At 39.5% G+C, this 22,338-nt stretch overlaps 2 protein-coding genes across 5 annotated transcripts in view; both read left to right on the forward strand.

Moving 5' to 3' along the window:
- Positions 1–11,524, forward strand: part of RASGEF1C (RasGEF domain family member 1C) — a 78,695-nt gene extending 67,171 nt beyond the window's left edge. For 3 of the 4 annotated variants that reach the window (XM_059860236.1, XM_059860238.1, XM_059860239.1), the window contains one exon: positions 236–7,895. In XM_059860236.1, the coding sequence (XP_059716219.1) occupies positions 236–260 (25 nt within the window). In that variant the 3' untranslated portion in view covers positions 261–7,895. Of the gene's footprint in view, positions 1–235; positions 7,896–11,297 lie in introns of those variants that run through there. The other variant, XM_059860237.1, reaches the window with a different exon arrangement.
- A 149-nt stretch (positions 11,525–11,673) lies between these two features.
- CLK4 (CDC like kinase 4) lies at positions 11,674–21,707 on the forward strand. The gene is made up of 14 exons (XM_059860235.1): positions 11,674–11,811; positions 13,683–13,742; positions 14,360–14,517; positions 15,502–15,727; positions 16,901–16,991; positions 17,381–17,447; positions 18,706–18,822; positions 18,919–19,085; positions 19,191–19,285; positions 19,645–19,774; positions 20,071–20,153; positions 20,634–20,713; positions 21,182–21,269; positions 21,352–21,707. Exons 2-14 carry the CDS (start codon positions 13,689–13,691, stop codon positions 21,487–21,489), a joined length of 1,494 nt encoding a protein of 497 aa, XP_059716218.1. The 5' UTR covers positions 11,674–11,811; positions 13,683–13,688; the 3' UTR covers positions 21,490–21,707.
- Positions 21,708–22,338: the final 631 nt, after the last annotated feature.

The following is a 22,338-nucleotide window of genomic DNA, read 5'->3' on the forward strand; positions in this document are numbered from 1 at the left end:
TTTAATCTCAAATTATCCTCCCTGTAAAGAATACCCTCAGCTTGCTGTACCCATGCACAAGCCTGATACAGATGAAGAATGCCTCAGGTCAGTTGGGTCTTCCAACAGTTTACAGCTCTTCTAAGAGATGTGAAATGGTTTGATATAAATGAGAATATGAAGAGAGTGATTAAAACAACCCAAACCTTTAAATTTGTTTTTTTTTTAAAACTGTCCTTATGTTTTACTTTTACAGATCCACTATCTTAGGAAAGACTTGAAGATTGAGAGGTTATTGCAGTAGGTCAAGGAAAAGAAATTCGCAAACATTTTGCACTACTGATTCCAAAGATGCCTGTTTGGGATTTAGACAATTTCTTTTGTTTGAGTTTTTTTGTTGGGTTTTTTTGACTGCCTAACATGATGGATGAACTGGATTCATCCACTGAAATCAACAGAACTGTGTGCACAATGATGCTTTTCTAACTATGAGACAGAGAGAGGAAGGACAAACAGACAATTTGTGGCTGTGCCCAAACTGCATCAGGATCACTGTAATTTTGCTTCTGAAGGAAAATGCAAGAAAACCAGGAGCAGGGAGAATCATGGTACTGCAAAGAGAATGGAAAAGTATAAAAGAGGAAAGCAAAAATACACAAGAGTATTTCAGAAGCAGGTGCTTCAGACAGCAGTTCTTTAAACCTTTGAGGATTGTAAAATTAAATCAAAGACAGACAACAGCAATCTGGTTAATTGCTAAATGAAGAAAAAAAAGAACTTAACCTTGCATCAGCAGTCCCCCAGCCTTGTTGAACAAAGCACTGACTGCTGCAGGTTGGAGCTTGCAGAGATGAGGACTGACACTGCTCACACACACATCTGTCACATACAGGCCACGTCAGCATGGGAACATTGTCCTGACCCCATGGATTTTTACAGAACAGCCTGGAGTGTGACTCTTGCTTAGTTAATCTTCCCACCACTGTTGTTGCTTTCCTTACTGTGAATCTGGGCCGGTCTAAGGAGGGCACAGAGGTTGATGGTGCTGCTTGAAGACACCCCCACCACTTCTGTGGTTGAATGAAGAAGCAAATTACTCTAGACTCAACTTACCTCTATTTAATGTATGTAGTGTATTCCCTAAATTTATTGATGCTGAGTTGCATCTTTTAAGGGGTTTTATCACACTCAAAGAAAAAAGGTACTGCATTACCGTTTCTATAGGGTTCCAATTAACACGGTACTGTTTATTTTGTAACATGATACTTAGGAGGATGGGGGTTAATTGCTCTGATCTTAGGAACTACATGTGTGCTTTAAGAAGACGAAGGGTTTCAGACTGGAATGAATGCACTAAAGAATTTGTCATTCATGAGCAGATAACCATTTTTGTCTTTTTTACTTTTAGGATGTAAAGTTCACAGTTTCCTTACAGATAACATGAAACAGGGACAATGTCTTGTGTTAAAAGCTGTACAATAATCAAGGTGCTACCGTAATAGATACATTAAATTATAACGAACTATATTAGATTCAAAACTAAGCCCTAACAGTAGACTTTATGTTTGTGTGTGGAAGGAATGTTCCTAACTGCCCCAGAAAGTATCTCAAAAAGCTTAAATGAAGCCTAAATGCCACATCATACTGAACTTTGCATTTTTATTATTGACTTGGTGCTACCTTTTCAGATGTTCCAGTCCTTCTCTCCCTACAGCAGAAGTATGTAACCCTTTCTTTGAAATCAGTTATAATTTTATTTCAGCACAGAATGATTCCAAGTGGCTGTGGTGTTTTGAAAAATTAGGGTAATCACAAAACCTGGCTATGTTGGCCTATTCAGCCAGAAAACTGGAACTGTTCCTGCCCTCTGCCAGGCCTCAAAGTTGTCCATGCCTGAGTCAGCTGTTGACCTGGAGGCATGGGCAGGCTGGTGTTTGAGGGCAGCAGGCTGGGAATGGGAATGCTCTGTGTGGTGCACTCGAGCTTGGATGTGTCTGCAGAGCAGTTCTGTGTTGGGTTATGGCCTGTGGGAGCCCAGCCTGGCTCACTGAATCCACTTGTGCTTGCTGAGCTGAGCAGGATGGATTCTTCTGGATCAGCAAACAGGGCTTGAGGCAGAACTTCAGGTCTCCTTTTCCTGTAGCTGTATCAGCATACGAATTCAGATGGGGGGACATAAAACTCCAATGTGTTTATTCCAGCTTTGTGTGGAAGAACTAAGTGTAAGGATGGTACAGCATCAATGCACCCAGGGAATGATGAATGTTCTGCTGATACTGTGAATCTGCTGTTTGTTAATTTTTCTACATGGAGCTGAGAGCTATACAGAGAAACTATACACATATATAGTTCCTTCAGGCAGAACCATTTCCAAAATGAAGCCATTAAAAGCCTGTTAAATTTCAGATTAATCCAGAGTGATAACCATAAATGTATCTACAACAATGCTAATGTTTAAGTGCGTTTCCTAAATAGTAATTTTTTCTTATTATCTGCATATTTTTGACAGGCACAGTGTGACTTCACAGTGGAAATATGGGGGTTTTGCTTATCTGAAACCCAGTGCAGGTGGATGGGCTCTTACTTAAAACCTGCTTTTAAAAATTTAAATCCTCATTCCTTTTCTAATGAGCCACTAGAGGTCTGTACAGATGAGATTAAAGACTGTGACAATTAATTAAAATATGATTTTTATTATAATTCCTTATATTTTGTGGCACCTTCCATGAATTTGAGTAATTTTGCAAGTACAAGTTAAATTAGATCTCCTAAAGTTTACCACTGTTGCAAACTAAACCACTTTTGTAGTCCAAAACTTTCAGACCTCAGTGCTTAAAATGGAAGCATAAAGGTCAGGTCTAGGTGGGTATTAAGGGCTTAGTGGGACTGTCAGAAGCACTAAATTATTCTTAAGCCTTTATGTAGTCACACATTCAAAAGGTCTTTTTTCAGAGGTGCTAAACATCCTCATCTCTTGGGGAGCAGTGAAGCAATTATTGCTTTATAGAGGTGCATGGCACATTAATCTGTAGTGTTTGATCTCCAGAGACATTCACTGCTCTTTGCAAAATGACTTGGAGATGAGAGTGCAAAACTTAAAATGAGAAGACAGTGCTTTTAAAAAACGGACTTCAGGAGACATAGCTTGTCTTCACAGAATTTTGTAGCTGAATCCTATATAAACAGAAACAATGTAAGCCTTAAGATGCAGCTGTCAGTTGCATTTCTAATGGATCTGTGGCCTAACCAGGGTGAACAGCTCCTGGCAGGAGTGGGGTTAGAGCCTTGCTTCACCAACAACTGATAACAAAGAATGACAACTTGGGCGATAAATTTCTTCTAAAAATGTATTAATATTAAATGAAAATTAGGACATATACATGTCCAGTAATCTATTTTTCTTGCTAAAAAGGCATAAAAAACTTTTGCCATGCTGAAAAGAAAGGATCATTTCCCACCAAGCACTAAACCACTCTAAGGTGTGCAGTCATTAGACCAACATCTAGACAAGTTACTTGTAGTAATGTTGTGGCTTTCTAATTCTAATCTATTCTTTGAGTGGATTCACTCCCTGGCAGCTTCTTGAACTAATGCTACACAGAGAGCAGAGCAAAGCTAGACCTGCATTGTTGGTATCAAACCCCTAAGCTTGTAAGATGTGAATATGACACAGTCTTGCAGAAGCATTAACTTAGTTTCTGGTATACAGCAGTATTTTAAAAGACCCAAATACATGAAATCACTTCTGCACCTCCTCCAGTGTAATCAGAATGATAGCAAAAGTCCCATTTTTCCTTTTCTTGAGTGTGCCATCCTGCAATGCAGGAATGTGTATAAAGCTCAGTGGAAAGCAAGGAGGGAATTGTGTGCCTTCAGCTTGTGTGAAGTCAGTAGATGAACTTGCTCAATGCCTTTTGAAAGACACTTAATTGTACAGTGTTGCCCTCATGTCAAATCTCCATTGATCGCATTACCAAATTAAAGGTGCATGGATATAGGGTAGCTGGGCACAACTAAATTTTCATGGTAGAAAATCGAAATGAGCCAAGCATCAAGCATCCTGTGCACCAGAGTACCCTGATTAGACTGCCATTGTTCCCCCTCTTAGGCAATGAACACAATCCTGTTGTACATCTCTGGAAGCTCCCCATGAGGATAGAGCAAACTGTGATCTCAGCTTCTGGTGAGGTGTCACTTTAAAAAAGTGTGGACAGCTGCTAAAGCACTTCAAATAAGAAACAATTTAAATATAGAGATATTTTTCTGAGCTCAAGAACATTTTATGATGTGGTCAGTGGTGATAAGATAATCACTCACTTAAAATTAAGCCTGTCCCTTCCTGATATCTTGGTTATTTCATCATGTTTTATTGCAATAGTATAATGCACCTTTTTTTTAAAGCACATGAGCACTGGTTTGCACATGACTTTAAATACAGTTTAGAATGGATCACTGATATGTAATTGGAATTATCAACTGAAAAGACATGTTAGTAGAAAAAATAGTTATGCATATCAATGTAAAAATGTTAGACAGTTAACAGTCTCTGGCCTAGCAATGACTGTGTTCCATGGCACTAGACTGATTCCAAGCACAGCAATGTGCCAGAGGAAAAACTCCAGTTAATCTTGATGGGCTTTGGAGCAGTCCTGCAATTATTAACTGGAGTACAGTTTTTAGTTATTCAAGGTATTAAACTGTATTGCCAGCTGGTGTAGTCTCTGTGCCAGGTGCAACTCTCAGATGGGAGATGCACTTAATAGGGTGAAAGTCCAGCCTTAGCAAAAGTTTTCTTTGACATTGTTGAACTTTCAGCAGCAAATTCAAGGACTAAATCTGATCCAATGAATTAATTCATGTCTGAGAGCAAAATTTTACTTTCTGGTTTAAAGAATCTTTTTCTCTTTTTATACTGGTAGAAATTAGCCATAGTGTCTCAAGTTATTCTTTCATTGGAAATTAAACCCTCTTTGATTGTGAACTGATTATTTCCATTGTTGTAGTTGCAGAATGGGTTTAGGGAGTGACAAGGAAACAAGGAAAAGCCCCTTTGTTACTGCTCAGAGACTCGAGTATGGGCCAAAGCTGTCTTTTCTTTTGTTCTAACATTACCTGTGGGGTGGAATTCCCTCTGTAGGTGGTGTGGGGCATTCCTGTAGTGTGGGTACCCAGCTCTCAGGATGGCAGCACAGGCAGAACTCAAAACTCAGTGCACATCCACTGCTGAGCCTGCATTCTACTTTCTGATTCTGGAACACATCACTTTTGAAGGAGAGAAAGTTCTTGGAAGTTCACCTAAGGCAAAGCCTACTATGCTTCCTTACCCACCCAACAGAATGATTACGAGAAAATTCTTTGAACTAAAAGAGATTTTTCTCTAGTGGACTTAAAAGAAATTTGTTACTTAGTTGACAGAAATTTTAAGATCTAAGAAAAATAAGTATTTTTAAAATTATGAGAAATACTTTGATAGTTAACTTTCATATTTCACTGCATGGTGGCAGAGTGGAACAAAATATCTTCTATTAATACCAATGGAAGCTAGGCAGGTGAAGGCAGGAGAGAATACAGTGAAATATTGGTGCAGAAAATGTTGGCTATAATTTTGTTTTAATATTGGCTAGAATGTGTCCCTACCCCTGAAACCATTGCTTCCTGCTCTGTGGAACAGCTGAACCAGTTACCTTTTTAGATGGAACAGATCTGAAGTTTAATCTGGTTTGTATTAATTTCTTTTACAATTATTTCTGCATATTTTCAGAGAGGCAAAAAACACTTAAGTACAATAAAGCTAATGCTCATACAAGGCATCACATCCTGCATTGTTACATTATGCCAGTGTAGCTAGGGAGCAAATCGCTTGTATGACTGGTATTTCATACACTCTGCACGGGTGCAAGACACTGAAACTCAGGCAGCAGCCTCAGCTGCAGAAAGAAGCTGAGAAAGAGTCACTCCTGCCGAGCTCCCTGCCCTGCTCCATGGCCAGCAAGGCTGGAGTGGTGTAAATTCAGAGTGGCTTGGACTGCTCACTCCTCCCTTGATGCCTTTCCCTCCACGGAAGTGGTATTTTGCTCCACAAACAGCTCTTGCAAAATGCCAAAGGAACATTTTTCTAGCTTTCTGCCATACAAAGGCTCTGTATTCATACTCCAGATCTGTCAGAATAAGAGTCCTTCTCTCTTTTCATCCCCATGGCCTTAAAACTGCCAGTCTGGATTAATATTGCAGTGTAGCAATGTTCCCAGGCCTCCTAGAATGCAGAAGACTTAGGAGTTCAGAGCTCAGGAGTCCTACAAATTAAATGTTTGTAAAGGAACCTTCTTTCTAAAAGGTGCAAAGCTCCATCTGATGGAACTTTGAACAGAAAATTACATATTCCAGCTACCTTTCAGAGCCACATAACGTCCTCAGTGAACAATTACTGGTCAGTACTATATCACCGCTTTCATTATTGAATAATGCTTCTAAAATTCCAGTCTTTTTGAAATGAATATGTGATGGTTTTTTGATGATTGGTCTGTGGGCAAACAGAATGGAGAAAATTGAGGCTGTAGTTTAGGCTGTTGACATCATCCGTGTTTCTTTAGCAGCCCGAGCTGCGTTATCACTTACTGTCTGTCCTTGCCTTGAACCAGAAGGAGTTGTTCCAATACAATTGTCCAAATTATTAAAACTTAGTGAAAGATGCATATGCAGAACTATTAAATTCAAGTGTTTCAAAGTCTGATTCTTACAAGGTACAAGTACTTCCCTTAGGAGTCTGTCTGTAAAACATCATTACTAGTGCACGACATAGATGGAAAACAAATTATCCTCTGGGTTCCAGAACTCTTAGTAAGCATTCATAAGCTTATAAAGGTGAAAAATTGGATTTTAAGATTTTTTTTTTTTTTTACTTTTAGCAACAGTGACTATCAACAATTTTAACTAAACTCCAAGAACATAGTATTCTAAAACTATTAGAATGATACTATTAATCACAGACTTAAAAGCACAGAGTAAAAATGGGTAAGCAGAACTATCTTTATTTTCAGACTGAGAAATTCAAAGGTTGCATGACAGGCCCAAGGCTACTTGGGAAGCATGTCCTTTCAAAAAATTTACGCAAAAGATATCCAAACTTTAGTTTTACATTTCTTCTGGTGTTAGTCCTTTTTACAGCTGTGCTTAGATAAATGAGAACTAAATTATCACTTTAGATTTTAAAAATAATCAAGCTAAGAAATAAATGTGGCTTAAAAGAGTGGTATGTATTAATCATGTGAGTGATAGCAATGAGGAACTGTGCTTTTCCTGTATCTTTTTCATTCAATTAAAAAATTCATGTTGTGATCAGCATTTTCAGGTCAAATTGAAATCTCTCTACCATAGAATCATAAAATTGTAGAATCATTTAGGTTGGAAAGGACCTTTAAGATCATCAAGTCCAACTTTTAACCCATCCATAATACTCAAACAATGTAGCTTTGTTAGAAATTCCCAGAATACCAACACTTTATTAATTGCACAGGCAGGAAACAGTAAAGTTACTTGAAAGTGGCTGTTATGATTTTGTGACTGTACATAGATCTTGCAAAATGTTATTGGTAATAAGCATCCTGTAGCCCACATAAACACTGCGAGAATAGCATGGTCATTGTTACGCTTTATAGCTGTTGTGGAAAATGTCTTAACCTGCATTCATGATGATAGTGCCCATCCTACTCCCAAGTCTTTTTATACAGTTGTGGTAAGATTGTTATGAAATCCTTTTGTCAGTCATGTTCCAGCTAACTTACCTATGTATAGAATTTATATATTAAACCCCCCTAATTTATACTGTGTTTTAACAGTTTGCCTGAACTGTCTATGGTTTCTAAATTTTGTAATGTGAGTGTCAAATAAGAATAATAATTAAAAAAATGAGGCTTGTCTGTGTGGATTTTTTGTTTGGTTTTATATGTAGGAAAGATTTCTACAGGATAGGATGTGAAGAAACTCACATTGCTTTGAAAGAGATGTCCCTGACTCTGCACAACAATTCATGAATACGTGTGTAGGAAGAAACCTGTGGTTTCTGCTCTTTTTCATTTCCACTTTACTACTTCTTTTTTCCTCCTCACAGATGCAGTTCAAGTAAGTGCACTGCAAGGAAAGGAGACAAATTCACAGTTCCCATAATAAAGTATTTTCACAAATAGGAGTTGTAGAATGGAAACTTCATGATAATAGGAGAAAAAAGCTGAGACTGGGTCTGAGTATTTTTAGTTTGTTTCTGTAAAACTCTGTGGTACAACTGACGTTTAAATGTATTATTTTAATATTTGTTTTGCTGATGGCAATACAAATAATAAACTGAGAGGTGCTACTGAGATGAGGGGCCCATTTCAGTAACAATGTAGAGCAAGAGATGTCGTTGGTTCAAGCAGCTTAAAATTCTTTTAAATAAAGAAAAAAAAGGCTCAGAGGTGAAACTTGTATAGAGAGAAGTGGTGGAGTTCCCTTGATGTAACATTTGGCACCTGTACCACGATGATTCTGAGAGTGTGTAACTGCTGTTCAGCACAGCTGGTCCTGCCTGCTGTCACCAAGGGAGAATGGTTCGATGTGAGTGGTGGCACTGACTCCAAAATCTGAAGAAGTGGAAGTGCAACCTCCTTCCTCAGCAGTGTTCTTACTCACAGTGCCAGAGCTCCTCTTGCCAAAAGGCACTGTTGAGTCATCTGGCTGAATTTCCTGTAAACTGGTTTATCCAGGCTTCCCCATGTGAAGCCCCCAATGCTCTATTAGGCTAAAACATTTCAATCATCAGGAGGCCCAGCTGTGCCACAGAGAGTGAGAGAGGTCCCAGTTTCAACAACCCGTGTGAGCTTTTCAGTTGAAGGGAGGTGGATCAGCTCACCTCAGCCCAAGGTGAGCCCAGCTGGCCCATGTATCACCAAAGTGAAACCCAGCCTGCCTGCTGGAGGGAACACTCCCTGCTCCGGGTGAGCTGCCAGGGCTTGGTGTCCCCATCGCCCTCTGCTCAGGGCACTGAGGGCAGCACAGCCCGTTCCAGTCTGCCACTGGCCACAGCCCAGGTATTACCTGGCCACAACTTCTCCCCACCAGGGAATGAACACAAGTGCCCACACTTAAACAAAGTTTCTGGGTCACTGCTTTTCTAACAAAAATTCTAATAACTCTTAAAAAAATGTGTCCCTAAGCATAACCATACCTTGTTCTTTTTCACCTGGCTGAGTATATTTGCATTTCTTCTATTCTATTGCATAAAATTAAAAAAAAATCTATTTTAAAATTTTCCTTTATAAAAATTAACTCTCGTAGAATGGAAATGCAGCTGTCAGTGGGTTCTCACTTTGGCTTTCTGCTGATCCACACATCCAAGCTCCTATTATCTCTTTTAATTTACATATGCCACAACAATCTGGGACACTGGCTCCCTTGATCAGTAGTTACAGTGATTTGTGAAATGAATAATATATTTTGCCTGATGTATCTTAGAAATTCTCATGGTGGTTTTTCCATCCCCATTCAGTTCAGTCCTTTATAAAGAGACAGTATTGTCATTACTCTGTCCCTGAGCTCCCAAGCAAAGACACAGCTGCTCCAACACAGTTGGGGGAACCTAAGAAAATCTCTCTGTCAGTGTAAAAATCAAATCATGGAACTGTAAAAATCCATAAACAACTAAAGGCAAAGCACAAATGCTAATCAGCCACCCTCTGACACCAGAGGGAGGAAAAACAAAACCAATACATCTGTAATTAAAAGAAAGCAAGCACAGCACTGGAAGTACTGAAAGTCAGGAATTTTTGGCTCTGCCTCTGAGTTTTTCTAACGCTTTGGGCAAGGCAGACAACACTTGCTTTAAATTTTGTATCCAAACAATGAGAAAACTCACTAAGATCTATATCTCCTGAAGAGCTGCTGTGAGGATGGATCACCTCCTGTGGCAAGACATTTGAAAGAGGGACCTTACAAAATTGCATTTTGAAGCAAATGGTTTGAATGTATCTTTTCATACACTCACAAATGTGTCCCAGCAGCACAGTAACACTGAATTGTAATGTGCTTTGCTGTACAGAGCAATCTAAAACATAGTTGCATTGTGTGTTGCTCACTCCACAAGCTGTGTACACGTTTGGCATTGCAAGTCTAATTAAAGAAGGATATCTCTCACATAAACAAAAGTAAATACCATAAGGGCTGACAGCAGAAGTGGCTGTAACTGCACTCAAATGAATTTCCGGAGTTTTGTAAAGACTGAATTTCTCTAGTTTGATTCTTCATTGTTCTTCACCTCATTCCTGACTTTAAAATGGCCATTTGTAGAGGGACTGTCACTTTGTGCTATCTAGCCTGGTCATGGGCAGCAAATTCCTCCTGACTTTATCCTCCTCTGAGACACCACCTAAATTCCAGCTGACATTCCTTCAGTGCTGTGTCTCCACTGCCACCTCCTGAACAGGAAGGAAAATTAACTTCCAATTTTGCTTTTCTTTTGAATGTCTGCAGAGGTGGTTTTGAAAGTGCTTTGTTCAGCACACAGAGCAGGAGCTGAAAATGCTTTGCAATCTGTCTAGAGAGGCTACATTCTATAAATCCATAGTAAGGCTTTTACTTCAGAGGGAAATTTCTTTATGTATCTTTGATATGAAGATGGTTTAACGTTCATACACTGCTTTTCTTCTTCAAAAAGGTCTAATTATTCACTTCTGATCGGTTTATTCTTCTTTCAATTGTCAGCTGAAAGCCTCTGACTGAGACCATTATACCTTAGCTATACTAAATTTTGCTTCAGCTGCAAAACCTTGCTGTATTAGACGTAACACTTGCTAAAATTATTCTGGGAAAGTGCCAGTAAGTCCAAGAATTTTTCAATTTACCCATTAACCTTCAGAGATTGCTATTTCCCCCAGATTTCTATATTCCTCCAAGGAGAGAAAGTAAAAAAATCCCAAGCAACCATAAGCAGAATTTTCAGTTCACCTCAAAATTGCTATTTTCCCCCATCATGAGCTCCTTAATCTGAAGCTTGCGTTTCAAGTTTTCCCTATTTTGGGGTGTGCTTTTCTTTACTTTACAACAATCTCTTTGGGGTTATTGAATTCTGCCCGGCTGAGGGCAGGGGGAGTTGGCGATGCCGAGTTTCCCGGTGCAGGCCGGCGCAGTCCCCCAGGCCCGGGACGCGGGGTTTGCCCCCGCCAGGCCGTGACTCAGCGGATCCGCCATCCCACACGCGCCCCACAGTGAGTCACGGCGGAGTGGGCCCTGCCGGCCTGCAGGCTCCAACAGATAAAATATCTTATTGGGTTACTACCGTTTTTACACAGGAACGGCTCGCACAGAGAGCTGTGAGCCTGAAGCCAGGCCTAACTGCGGGATCACCAAACTGCTTTAACGCTGCATTTGGCGAGTTCATTAGAAGGAATTGGCGGTTGGGACTACTTGGTGATTTCTGCACTACTACACGCGTTTGATGAGGAGAGCTCGCCCTCCATGCTTGACCTCCTCCATGAGGTTGGCTTACAAAGCCGTGAAGATTTGGATAAAGATGTCCAGCGTGTGGAACGGGGTGGCACAGGACGGCACCAACCCCCCCCCCGCTCCCCTCACAGGTACTGCCATAGCGCCGGCCCCGCCTCTGGGGCGGGGCGTGGGGGCGGAGCCTCTTCTGGGTCTCCCGCCCTGCCGGTCCTTACGCCTTGCGTCTGACGTCACAGCGCACAGACGCCGCGAGAACGAGGGAGAAGGAGGAAGCAGCTTCTCCGCGCTCGCAGCCGCCATTTTGTCTGTGCGCGCAGGGCGGAGACGGAGCTCGCTCGCTTTCTGTTCCAGTTGTAACTGGTGAGGGCCGCCCTTCTTCCTTCTCTTTTCACCTTCGCTTTTTTTCCTCTGTCCTTTCTGTTTCCAGGGGGGACGAAGCAGCAGGGAAACGGAGGGGAGGCAAGGTGGGGGGTGGGGTGGGGTAGCAGAGCTCTTTGCGTTGTCTCTGCAGCGCGGGGCGCATCAAGCGCTGCTTCAGGAGGTGTTGAGGAGGGAGGAGGATTCTCGGCACGGCAGCTCTGCCGGGGTCTCTGCGGAGGTGTAGAGGGCTGAGGCGGGCGGAGCTGGGCTCACCCGGCCCGGCCCTGCCTGGCGCCCGCCCAGGTGGCAGCGGGGACCCGCCCTTCCTCCGCCGCCGGCCCCCTAGACCTCCCGGGGGAAGTTGGCGTGGAAACGGGCTCGGTGCCCATGGCTTGGGGTGGCGGGTGTCCCCTCCAGGATCTGTCGTGTCGGACTTTGACCATCCCGAAGGAATAAGCCTTTGACCTCCTCCGCCTGCCAAGATTTTGAGGAGAGGCATTTAGAAAGTGCTGTGTAGGCAGCTTACGGCGGGGCTTTCGTGGCCCTTATGTGTATGGGGCTGTTTAAGAGGGGAATGGCTCCCGCCTGAGCAGCCTTATGGCAAAATGTGGGAGTGAAAACTGCCTGTGATATGGATTAGTTCCATATGCTACAGGAATACATATGTTCATGGCAGCTGTCAGTATTACATAAGTGAAGTTCTTCGGCTCATAAAATCAGATAGAGCACCGTAGTTAAAAAATTTTAAGGTGGCTTCTAGCGTAAAATGGAGTCAGGCCGATTCTGGCAATTTCCTCCTCGTTTAAATTTACTTGGCTCCTTTAGGGACAAAATTCGTTATTTTGGTCTTAATTTTACTAAAGCTATGTGTATTTGACTGTAGATAAGCAGCAGTTAGTCTTCAAGCATTTTCTCCAGCTTCCTGTGTCAAATATCCATCCTTGCCCCCAAGCCCTGCTCTGTAGGACAATTTAATGGTGATTTTATTTAGATAGTTGTTAATTACAGAGCTTTAGTGCAGCTTGCCTTCCTCCAAGTAGGGAAAGAAAAAAAAATCCCAAACGACCATAAGTAAAATTTTCAGTTCACCTGTAACTGAGTGTGTGTGTTTGGAGCTCTGCACCTCAGGAGTAACTGAAACCTGAGTGTGCTTCAGAACCTGATTTATGTAAGGTGAAAATACAGGAATATGGCTTTGGAGCTGTGTGAGAAGAGAGGAAATTAAAGCACGTGAATAAAACACCAAGTCGGTTTTAATTTTTCAGGTCGTTTTGTTAGTCATTTACTACATTAGTATTTTTTGTTTTTATTAGAATCTCACAAGTGAGTAAGATTTTTTGTGAATCATGCCTCACCCAAAATAAGGCAGTTTTTTAGCACAGTTTGTTAATATGTTTTTGGTTTTAAAAATATTGTTGCAGATGTCTGTCGTTTTTTGGTTTGTTTTTTTTTTTTTTAATTATCAGCCTTTCACGGATCTTCTGAAAGTATCAAAAAACCCTTTTTTTTCAGAATAGGCCTGTCATTTGCATGTTCTAGGAGTTTCCAACTTAATGCCTTCTCTTTGTATAGAGGCATTGTTCTGTGAAAATTTACACGGATTTGCACAATTTACACATGATTTACAGTCATGATTTTTCTACTCGATTGCTGTCATTGTCTCTAAACTACTGTTCTCACTGTCACTGCTTACTGCAGAAACTTTTTGTTATCTTATATAAATTCATTCTTAGGAGTATACTGGAATAGATATAGAAGGTTATTCTTACTTTCAAAAAACTCCTGCTGCAGATGAGTAAAAATTAAGTTTGTTTTGTCACATTCATTAATTCTACAGCCGTGTTTTACTTTGCCTTTTTTTTTTTTTCCAGTTGTGCATGTACCTGTTTGAACAAAGAATTCCTGCACCTAACATCCAGCAACAGAAGCTGGTGGGTTTTGTCTTTGGCAAATCATCTGAACTGTAGAACACCCTCAGTCCTGCATGCTAATAGGGTGCAAAAGTTGTGACTTGGCTCCAGGTGCTCCAAAGTTGTGTCAATCCATCAGAGTTCACGGTCGTTGATGCTGAAAGTGACTGTTCGCTGGTGTTCTGTAAATAGTTTAGTGAGAGAAGTTTTTAGACTGATTGTGCATTCTTGATTTTCTGTAGTAACTTTACAATTCAGTAGGAAGTCCTAAATCCAGGTTTTCTTGTTAGAGGATGTTTGGAGAGGAAGGTTTCTTCCAACAGGAGGCTCTTTAAGGATACTATTGTGCTTAGTCACTTGAGAGTTTATTTAAAACAGGCTTTAATGACATGTTTGAAGCTATTAAATGAGGATGAGTTGGCCCATTTAATCTTGATTTGTGTTTCATAACAGCGTTAGTGTTGGGATGAGGGAGCTGGGTCTGCTCGCCAATCTGAAATAATGGGGGAAGGGAGCTGAGGAAAAATGGGCCTTTTTAGTTCTGTCACACTTGATCAAATTGCCATTGTTGACTTGCAGACTTGCACCTACATGTGTGTTTGTTGATTGTTTTAAATTATTATTATTGTATTTTGCAGTGGGAGATGAGGCATTCAAAGCAATCTCATTGTCCTGAGTGGGACGACAGGAGGAGCTGGGATCAGAGGAAGCACAGCAGCAGCCGCAAGCGCAGAAAGAGGTCCCACAGCAGTGGCCAGGAGAGCAAGCACTATAAACCCAGTCGCATTTCAGAAAGGTATAACACTCTGAACTGAGCAGTGCAAATGTTTCTTACAATGTCTAAAGTAAATGTATTTTCAGGGTAGGAGTTTTTGAGTGCCCAGAGTTGTCAGTTCCTTGTGGTTTGGCTCACTTAAGACAAGCCTGATAGATAGTTGTTAACACAGCATCTGAACCATTAAATAGAAGTTGTTGAATAAAAGCAAGTAAATGTTACTAGGTTGTCTCAGTGGTGTCAGTTAACTATTTGTATTGAATACAATCAGTATTAAATTTCAAGTGAAAAGGATGCCTTTTCATTTAATGTGAACAAAAGGAGGAGAAGGTTTGTTTGATCATTTGATACAGTGGTAAGTATGAATTTCTCTTATAATTTGCAAGTGATTTGTGTTTTCTCCCACACTGCTGTCACTGGAAAGATGTATTTTCTGTTTTGTCTTGTTTTTTTTTTTTTCCCTTGAAAAGATGCAATGGAATTCTTTTAAAAGCTCATACCCATGCTTATTAAAATGCGGGAAGGAGTAGGCGTACAGCAGTCAGGGAACTCTGTGCCTCAGCAGCTTTCTTAATGGTCTGTTTTCTGTGCTACTTCTCTCCTGCTCTCTCTGTCTCTAGGTTTTACTTGAACCTGGAGCTTTGAAAGCATAGAAGGGATGATTTCTGTATTGAAGGTGGTTTGTCATGTGACTTAAGGTTGTAATGAAGTTGCTCAGTATATTTTAGGAAGTGTTTCTCCTTTTTAAGTATGAGTTTCTTAGTATGCAAACTGTGGTCAGATCGTACATTGTTCATGTGGATGGCTGCCATGTATTTGAGACTGACAATGTTGTTAAATTCCGAATAAAGTAACATCAAAAGCTCCACTATTTTTGGGGAGGGAGTCAATTAAAGAACATTTGTGCTGTAAAGACAGATACTGTGTAACTCAGCTCAGGTCACTTATCTTGTTGGAACCTCAAGTTTTTGAAGTGGAGAACATTCACTTAAAATATATTTTCAGTCATTATTTGGACGATAGAGCCATAAATGAAAGAGACCATCATGACCGGAGATATGTTGAGGAATACAGAAATGACTTCTGTGAAGTGTATGACCACAGGCATTATCACAGAGACTATGAAAAGAGTCACCATCATCACTATAGCAAATCCTCTGGTCGGAGCAGGAAAAGTAGTCATAAAAGGAAGCATAAGAGACATCATTGCTCCAGTCACCAATCGCATTCGGTATGAGTAATTTTTAACTTTATTATTCATGAATTAGTGGTAATAGACTTCTTAAATGAGTGCTAGAGCTGCAATTCCTGATCCACGGTACTTTAAGAAATACATTATTAAAAAGGATTTGTATTTATTTGAGTCTGTTTGTGGAGCATGTGAATATGTTGTTAGTTGAGATTCTTGGATCATTGTTGGGTGGGGGGTGGGATCATCAGTACTAGCTGTACGCTGGGAATGTAGGTGATTGGTAGTCAAAATCACTGGGGTTGGTCTGAAAAATGTTATCTGGAAATTGAAGACAGGCAGCTGTCTTCTTTTAAAGTACAGTTGTCACTTAGCTTTGCAGCGTAGTGAGCTCTGTTTTTCCAGGTAGATTGTGAGATGCTCTCCTCCCTATTGCTAAAAGTAATTGAGATGACATGCCTTTTTAACATGAATTGAAAGTATGAATGTGCATGTCTGGTAAATGGATATGAACAATTTTACACCTAATTCCAAAAAGTTTTGATAAGCCCTGTGCCCAGCTAATGGCACCTAATGTCTTATGAGATGGGATAAGTTTGCTGCTTGCCTTCTTTGAAGGTGTGCTCTCTGAATTTCTCATGATTGTTGTGATGCCCACTGATGCATCTACAGTTCCAGGTGTTTTATACCACTTTTTTGCAGTAGAACAGCAGGGTATATTAGATTATATACTGCATATTAAGGACTTCAGAGTAATTTTTCTCCCCTCCCTAAACATGGGGGAAGTAGAATTGTTTACATGAGTGTATGTTTTAAGAATAGAAACATTTCACCTGACTGAGAGCTTAGGTATGTACATAAATACTGGTTTCTGCTATTTGATAGCAAAAAATTAGAAATAGCAGTGTTGCAGTCTTAATCTGTCTTCAATTAAGCCACTGTTTGAGAGACAAAATTGTGTTGTTTTTTTTTTCTGTTGCTTGTATCACTTTAAGTATTTATCTGAAAATCTGTTCCTTGCCATGTTTTTCTTCTGTAACATAAACTGTGCCCTGTGAATTTCTGGGGACTGAATTTGAAATTGCTCCTGCCAACTGTTCGTGGCCTGGTGTGTAACTGAATGCCTGAATATCTCCCCGCTGAATGAATTGCGTATTCTGCCCTGAATTCACTCTGATATATTGATTGGCTGGACGATCTTGGTGCCGTTCCCAGAAGAGTCACCGAAGGAAAAGATCCAGGAGTGTAGAGGATGATGAGGAGGGTCACCTGATCTGTGAAAGTGGAGACGTTCTAAGAGCAAGATGTATAGAACATTTTTCAACACTTTTAAAAAACTTTTCAGAAAAAAATCTGTTTAGAGTAGTATGTCAGAGGAGGGGGGCTAAAGAAATCTCATTGCTCTTTTTGTTCTGTTTTTTTTTTGTGCTTTTTTGTTTTTTTGCATATCTTCTTTTCTGTAGAATTTAAATACTGTGTTCAAAAAGTTCCAATTAGTAAATGAACTTGAGATTAGAACAAGAGATAGTTTTTTGGCTAACTGTTTTCATGACTCCTGTCCAATAAAATAATGCATTCTGATGCTGAAATTTAAAGTAATTTTGCTTTTGTAATGGCACATTTTAAAATCTACATTAATATGTTCATTCTCCTTTAAGTAGTTGTATAATTCTAACTTATCTTTGTTCTTTTTAGATGAAATTGTTGCGACTTTAGGAGAAGGAGCTTTTGGAAAAGTAGTGGAGTGCATAGATCATGATATGTAAGTGTTGGGTTATCTTTATCAGTGGATATCATGATAAAAGATACTTAGTTCAGAAATAAAAGCTCAAGGACATTTTATTTAAGAGAAGGTTGCAGCCTAAATGCCCTTTTTAATGATTGAGAACTGTTTTGTTTCCTTTTTCTGTTTCTCAAGTACTGCTGCTGTAACTGGAGAATGTGAGAGCAGGTGAAGAGTGCAGAGCTAGTTTGGGAGACTTTAAAGGTGGTACAGTGAAATACAGAGAAAGTAGTTTCGCTTCTTAGTGGAAGCAGTTTCTGGAAAGCAGTTGCTTGGAATTGCTTGAGCTGTAAATTGCTATCCTCAGTTTTCATAATCAAAATTATCCTTTAAAGGTTTTTTTAATCAACAGTAACCTAGTATCGAGTACATTTTTAACTAAATGATTGCTTCCATGTGGGGGGCATGTCTGGTGAAGGAGAATAAACTTAACTGTATTTCTGTTAATTCTGTATGTTCTAACAGTTGTTAGAACTCAGACTGTTTAACTGTATGTTTTATATCAGCAGTTCTATGACATGGTTTTAGTACTTTTTCCTCTACCTTTGGTTTGTTCGTTCTGTCATTTCATAAGTGAAGTCTGTTCTGGAGTTTGAGGTCATGTTGTGAGGGCAGAGAGTGTTCTGAAGTTGTTAAAATTGAAAGCTCTACAGAGACAAAAGTTGTCTAAGAGTGAATGGGACAGAAGGAGCTGTGTCTGTGTTCCATTCAAGTAACAGCCTTACAGTCTGAGTGCATGCAGGCATTCAGTGCAGGGCAATTCTCACTGGTATAAACTGCTCATAATCCAAACTTCAGAAATTGCTCAATTCCCCTGATTCCATAAGAACACTGGAAAAGAGCCAGCAAAAGTTGAGCAAGTTGCAGGAAAAAAAAAATCATATTTTGGTAGTATTTTTGTTCAAATGAGAACTTTGTTTATTTTTTAATCATTCCGCTGGCAGATTCCTATTGTTTATTCTGCTTCAGATGATAACACTGAGAAGTCATTAATAAAGCATGTCCTATTTGACATTTGAGAAGTATTTGAGAAATGAAGGATCAGGATTACTTTTTTTTTTGTAAAAACTGTTCTGGTTGAGTGCAGCATGCTTAAATCAAATTCCCCTAATCCAACTCATAATTCTCCATGACCTTTAATCTTCCTGTGTTTCTTTTATTAAAATCAAGCTGCTTTGGGGTTGTGGGTATTTAAGAATAATTGATTCAGTTTGCTGTGCTTTACTTTCTTTCCAAGGAGAGGAATGCATGTAGCAGTTAAAATAGTGAAAAATGTTGGTCGATACCGGGAGGCAGCCCGTTCAGAAATACAGGTGTTGGAACACTTGAACAACATGGATCCAAGCAGCAATTTGTAAGTATGAAATTTGAGTAGTCAGCATACCAACAATTTTAGAAAGGTGATTTTATTCAATAGTTTTTCATTTGTTCTCTTTTTTTCTCTTTTAAGCCGCTGTGTCCAGATGCTGGAGTGGTTTGATCACCATGGCCATGTCTGTATTGTTTTTGAGCTACTGGGGCTCAGTACTTATGACTTTATTAAGGAAAACAGCTTTCTGCCATTTCATATTAATGACATTAGAAACATGGCCTATCAAATTTGCCAGTCTATAAACTGTAAGTAAATTTCAATACTCCTTTCAAGTATATGGGTGTGTTTTGGTTTTTCCTTTAGGAATTTATTGTGTAAATTATGGAATACTGTTCTCTTTTTTCTTGTAGTTCTACACCATAATAAACTAACTCACACAGATTTAAAGCCTGAAAATATCTTGTTTGTGGAGTCTGATTACATAGTGAAGTACAATGCCAAAATGGTACGTTTGTTCTTTGTTTCTCCAAACTTGAGTTGCACTACTTCTGTCTTCATTGAAACTTTTCATAAAAAAAGAAAAAGAGATAACAAGTAACTGAAGTTAACTTCAGGTTAACAAAAGAGGAAAAGAACTCTTGTTACTGTGAATGGTCTTTACTCAGCTGTTTTGGGTATTGAGATTAAATCACTTTGTTACCTGCTCTTCTTTCTTGGAGCATCGAGCTGCACAGGAATAAAAGTATTTGGAGGAAGTGTTTTGTTACACATTTTATGCTAGCTGGTACTTTGAAGATAATGTGATAATGCTTTTTGCCTAAGCATACTTTTTAAAAGTATTAACAGCATTTTGGTTTCTTGCAGAAACGAGATGAACGCACTTTAAAAAACACAGACATCAAAGTTGTTGATTTTGGAAGTGCGACTTTTGATGATGAGCATCATAGCACGTTAGTGTCTACAAGACATTATAGAGCTCCTGAGGTTATTTTAGGTCAGTAAAGACTTAAACCTTTTGGAAGTTCGTTGCAGTTCATTCAGATGTCTTTACTTCATAAACTGGAGAAGTTGTTCATGGTTCTGGTAATCAGTCATCTCTCAGGTGGTGGGGGTAAAATTGAGAGTAAACAGTAGAAGAAATACTCTAAAACCAGAAACAAGCAGCAGGGTTTGAGGAGGGCATGGGGAATAAGTTGGGCATCAATAAATATTTGGAAACTGGACATGTGCTTTGTGGGTTACACATTTTGAAAATATGCTAAAAAGTAAAACAAACTGCCTTTTTTGCAGCACTGGGATGGTCTCAGCCATGTGATGTGTGGAGTATTGGTTGTATTCTGATTGAGTATTACCTGGGATTTACAGTGTTTCAGGTGTGTATGTAAGCTTAAATAGAATGTGTTTATTACAGATTACTGATTTTAATCTTTTAATGACATGCACGTAACTATGTAAAAGGCAGAACCCCATGGGCTTTTAAGGATGATATAGATGAGATTGGAAAACCAGCATCCATACAGCAAAATGTTACATCTTGGATATCTCCTTCAGAGTATCTAAGATGATCTTTTCTGGCATTTTGAGTGAAGAAGAATGTCATGTTACTGCTGGAATTAAGAGTAAAGAGAACACTTGTACAGTACTTGGTTTATGAACTGTTCAAGGGTTATCCTCACTGTGGAAAGTGTTGTATAATCTACATTGCATAATCTGTTTTTAATAATTGAAAGTGGCAAACTTTGAAGATATTGTGACAGTGATCTGGCAAAAACTTGTTTGCAGTTTGATTGTTGTTACCAAGTGGCTCAGAGGAGAAAAATGTGCTAAGTGCTTTCATTGCTATTTCCACACAGACTCATGACAGTAAAGAACACCTGGCAATGATGGAAAGAATACTGGGGCCTCTGCCCACTCACATGATCAAGAAATCTAGGTATGTTCATTGTAGAAGTGGTAAGTTGCCAAATATTGTCTCTTACAAGAGAAATTGCAAAGTTGCAATTGTAAGCCGAGTTCTTGCAGATCAACCGTGATTCATAGGCAACCGTAATTAGTTGACAGTAGTCCTCTTTTCTGATTTTAGTATGAATTGTCAGCCTCTTGAACTGTAACTTGGGTATGGATATTTCTAACCCTTTAAAGCTGAGTTGGTTAATGTGTATTGTTTGTTACAGTTGTCCAGTTGATTATAGTGCATTTTGAAAAACAGGAAAAGGCTTGGAAAGCAGCAATTGCAATAGGTTCAAGTGATAAAAAAAACAGCTACTGTGTTCTAATTACTGTGGCAGCAATAATAAAAACCCAGCAGATCTCTGTGAATAAATACACACTAAAAGAAATGTTAGCTTCCAAATGCTGTGTGCACTGACACCAACTTCCTGTTATTTCCCTTGTCCTGCAGAAAACATTATTTTCACCATGACCAGTTGGACTGGGATGAGCACAGCTCTGCGGGCCGGTACGTCAGGAGACGCTGTAAGCCTCTGAAGGTAGGAGACAGCATTTTTATTGCTCTGTTTGACTGCAGTTCTGAAAGCTCTCTCTAAAATACCTTCTGCTTTTTTCTTTCAGGAATTCATGCACTGCCAAGACACAGATCATCAAAGTCTGTTTGACCTTGTTCGCAGAATGCTGGAATATGACCCAGCCAAAAGAATTACTCTTGATGAAGCCTTGCAGCATCCTTTTTTTGATCCATTAAATAAATAAATTCAAAGATCTTCTATGCTTCTTCAAGGAGATTTCCTAGACTGTGTCAGTCAGTCAGCAGAAGTTGCATGAAACTTTTGTAAGCTTTAAATTATTTTGTACAGTTAAGTCTGTAAATAATTACATATGTTTTGTATAACTGTTACGTTTACCTTGTTGAGCAGTTGTAGTCTTATGGGTATCAAAGTGAAAAATAAAAGTAATTTTCATTTTTGAAAGCCTGCACCAGTCTCCTTTTACAGATGATGCTAGTGGACCCTCTGACTGTAGGTGAGGCATCTGGGCTAGCTGAAGGATTTCTGGAAACATTCCCTAAAATTTTCTTTTGTTAGTCTTGAAGAAAAGATCCCCCTAGTTATGCTGTATGTAACAGTTTGATGTCATTTGAAACATGGATGGAAACAACGTATATCCTGAGTAGGTGGCTTTTGTGGGTCACCTTTTTCCCAGATATTGTTACATAGTGTGCATTGCTCCCCAGAGAGGTAATTAACTCTTGGAAACTTGTCTGATGCTTTCAGTTTCAAGTATTCATAGCTAATCTTTTTAGTTAAGATCTGTAAAGTAACATTTCATATTTTCAATTTTGTTTCTAGTCATTGAAGATTAATATCTTTGTGTTAAGTTTTTAGACTGTGCTGCTGCAGAGAAATATGGTGTGCCACAAAATTGTGGCATATTTAAGCTCTTGCAGTAGTGAGATCATTCTCATTGAAGCCTTCAATGTGTATTTCTGTGTAGCTTTTTTTTGTAGTTACTGGTAAATGAAGTGGCCTTGGGAACTGAGAAGTGCTGGCATTGAGACTGTACAGGATGGAGGTGGCCGGGTTCTCAATTGTGGTGCCTGAG

This window comes from Haemorhous mexicanus, chromosome 15 (assembly GCF_027477595.1).
Source record: "Haemorhous mexicanus isolate bHaeMex1 chromosome 15, bHaeMex1.pri, whole genome shotgun sequence".
Lineage (NCBI taxonomy): Eukaryota > Metazoa > Chordata > Aves > Passeriformes > Fringillidae > Haemorhous > Haemorhous mexicanus.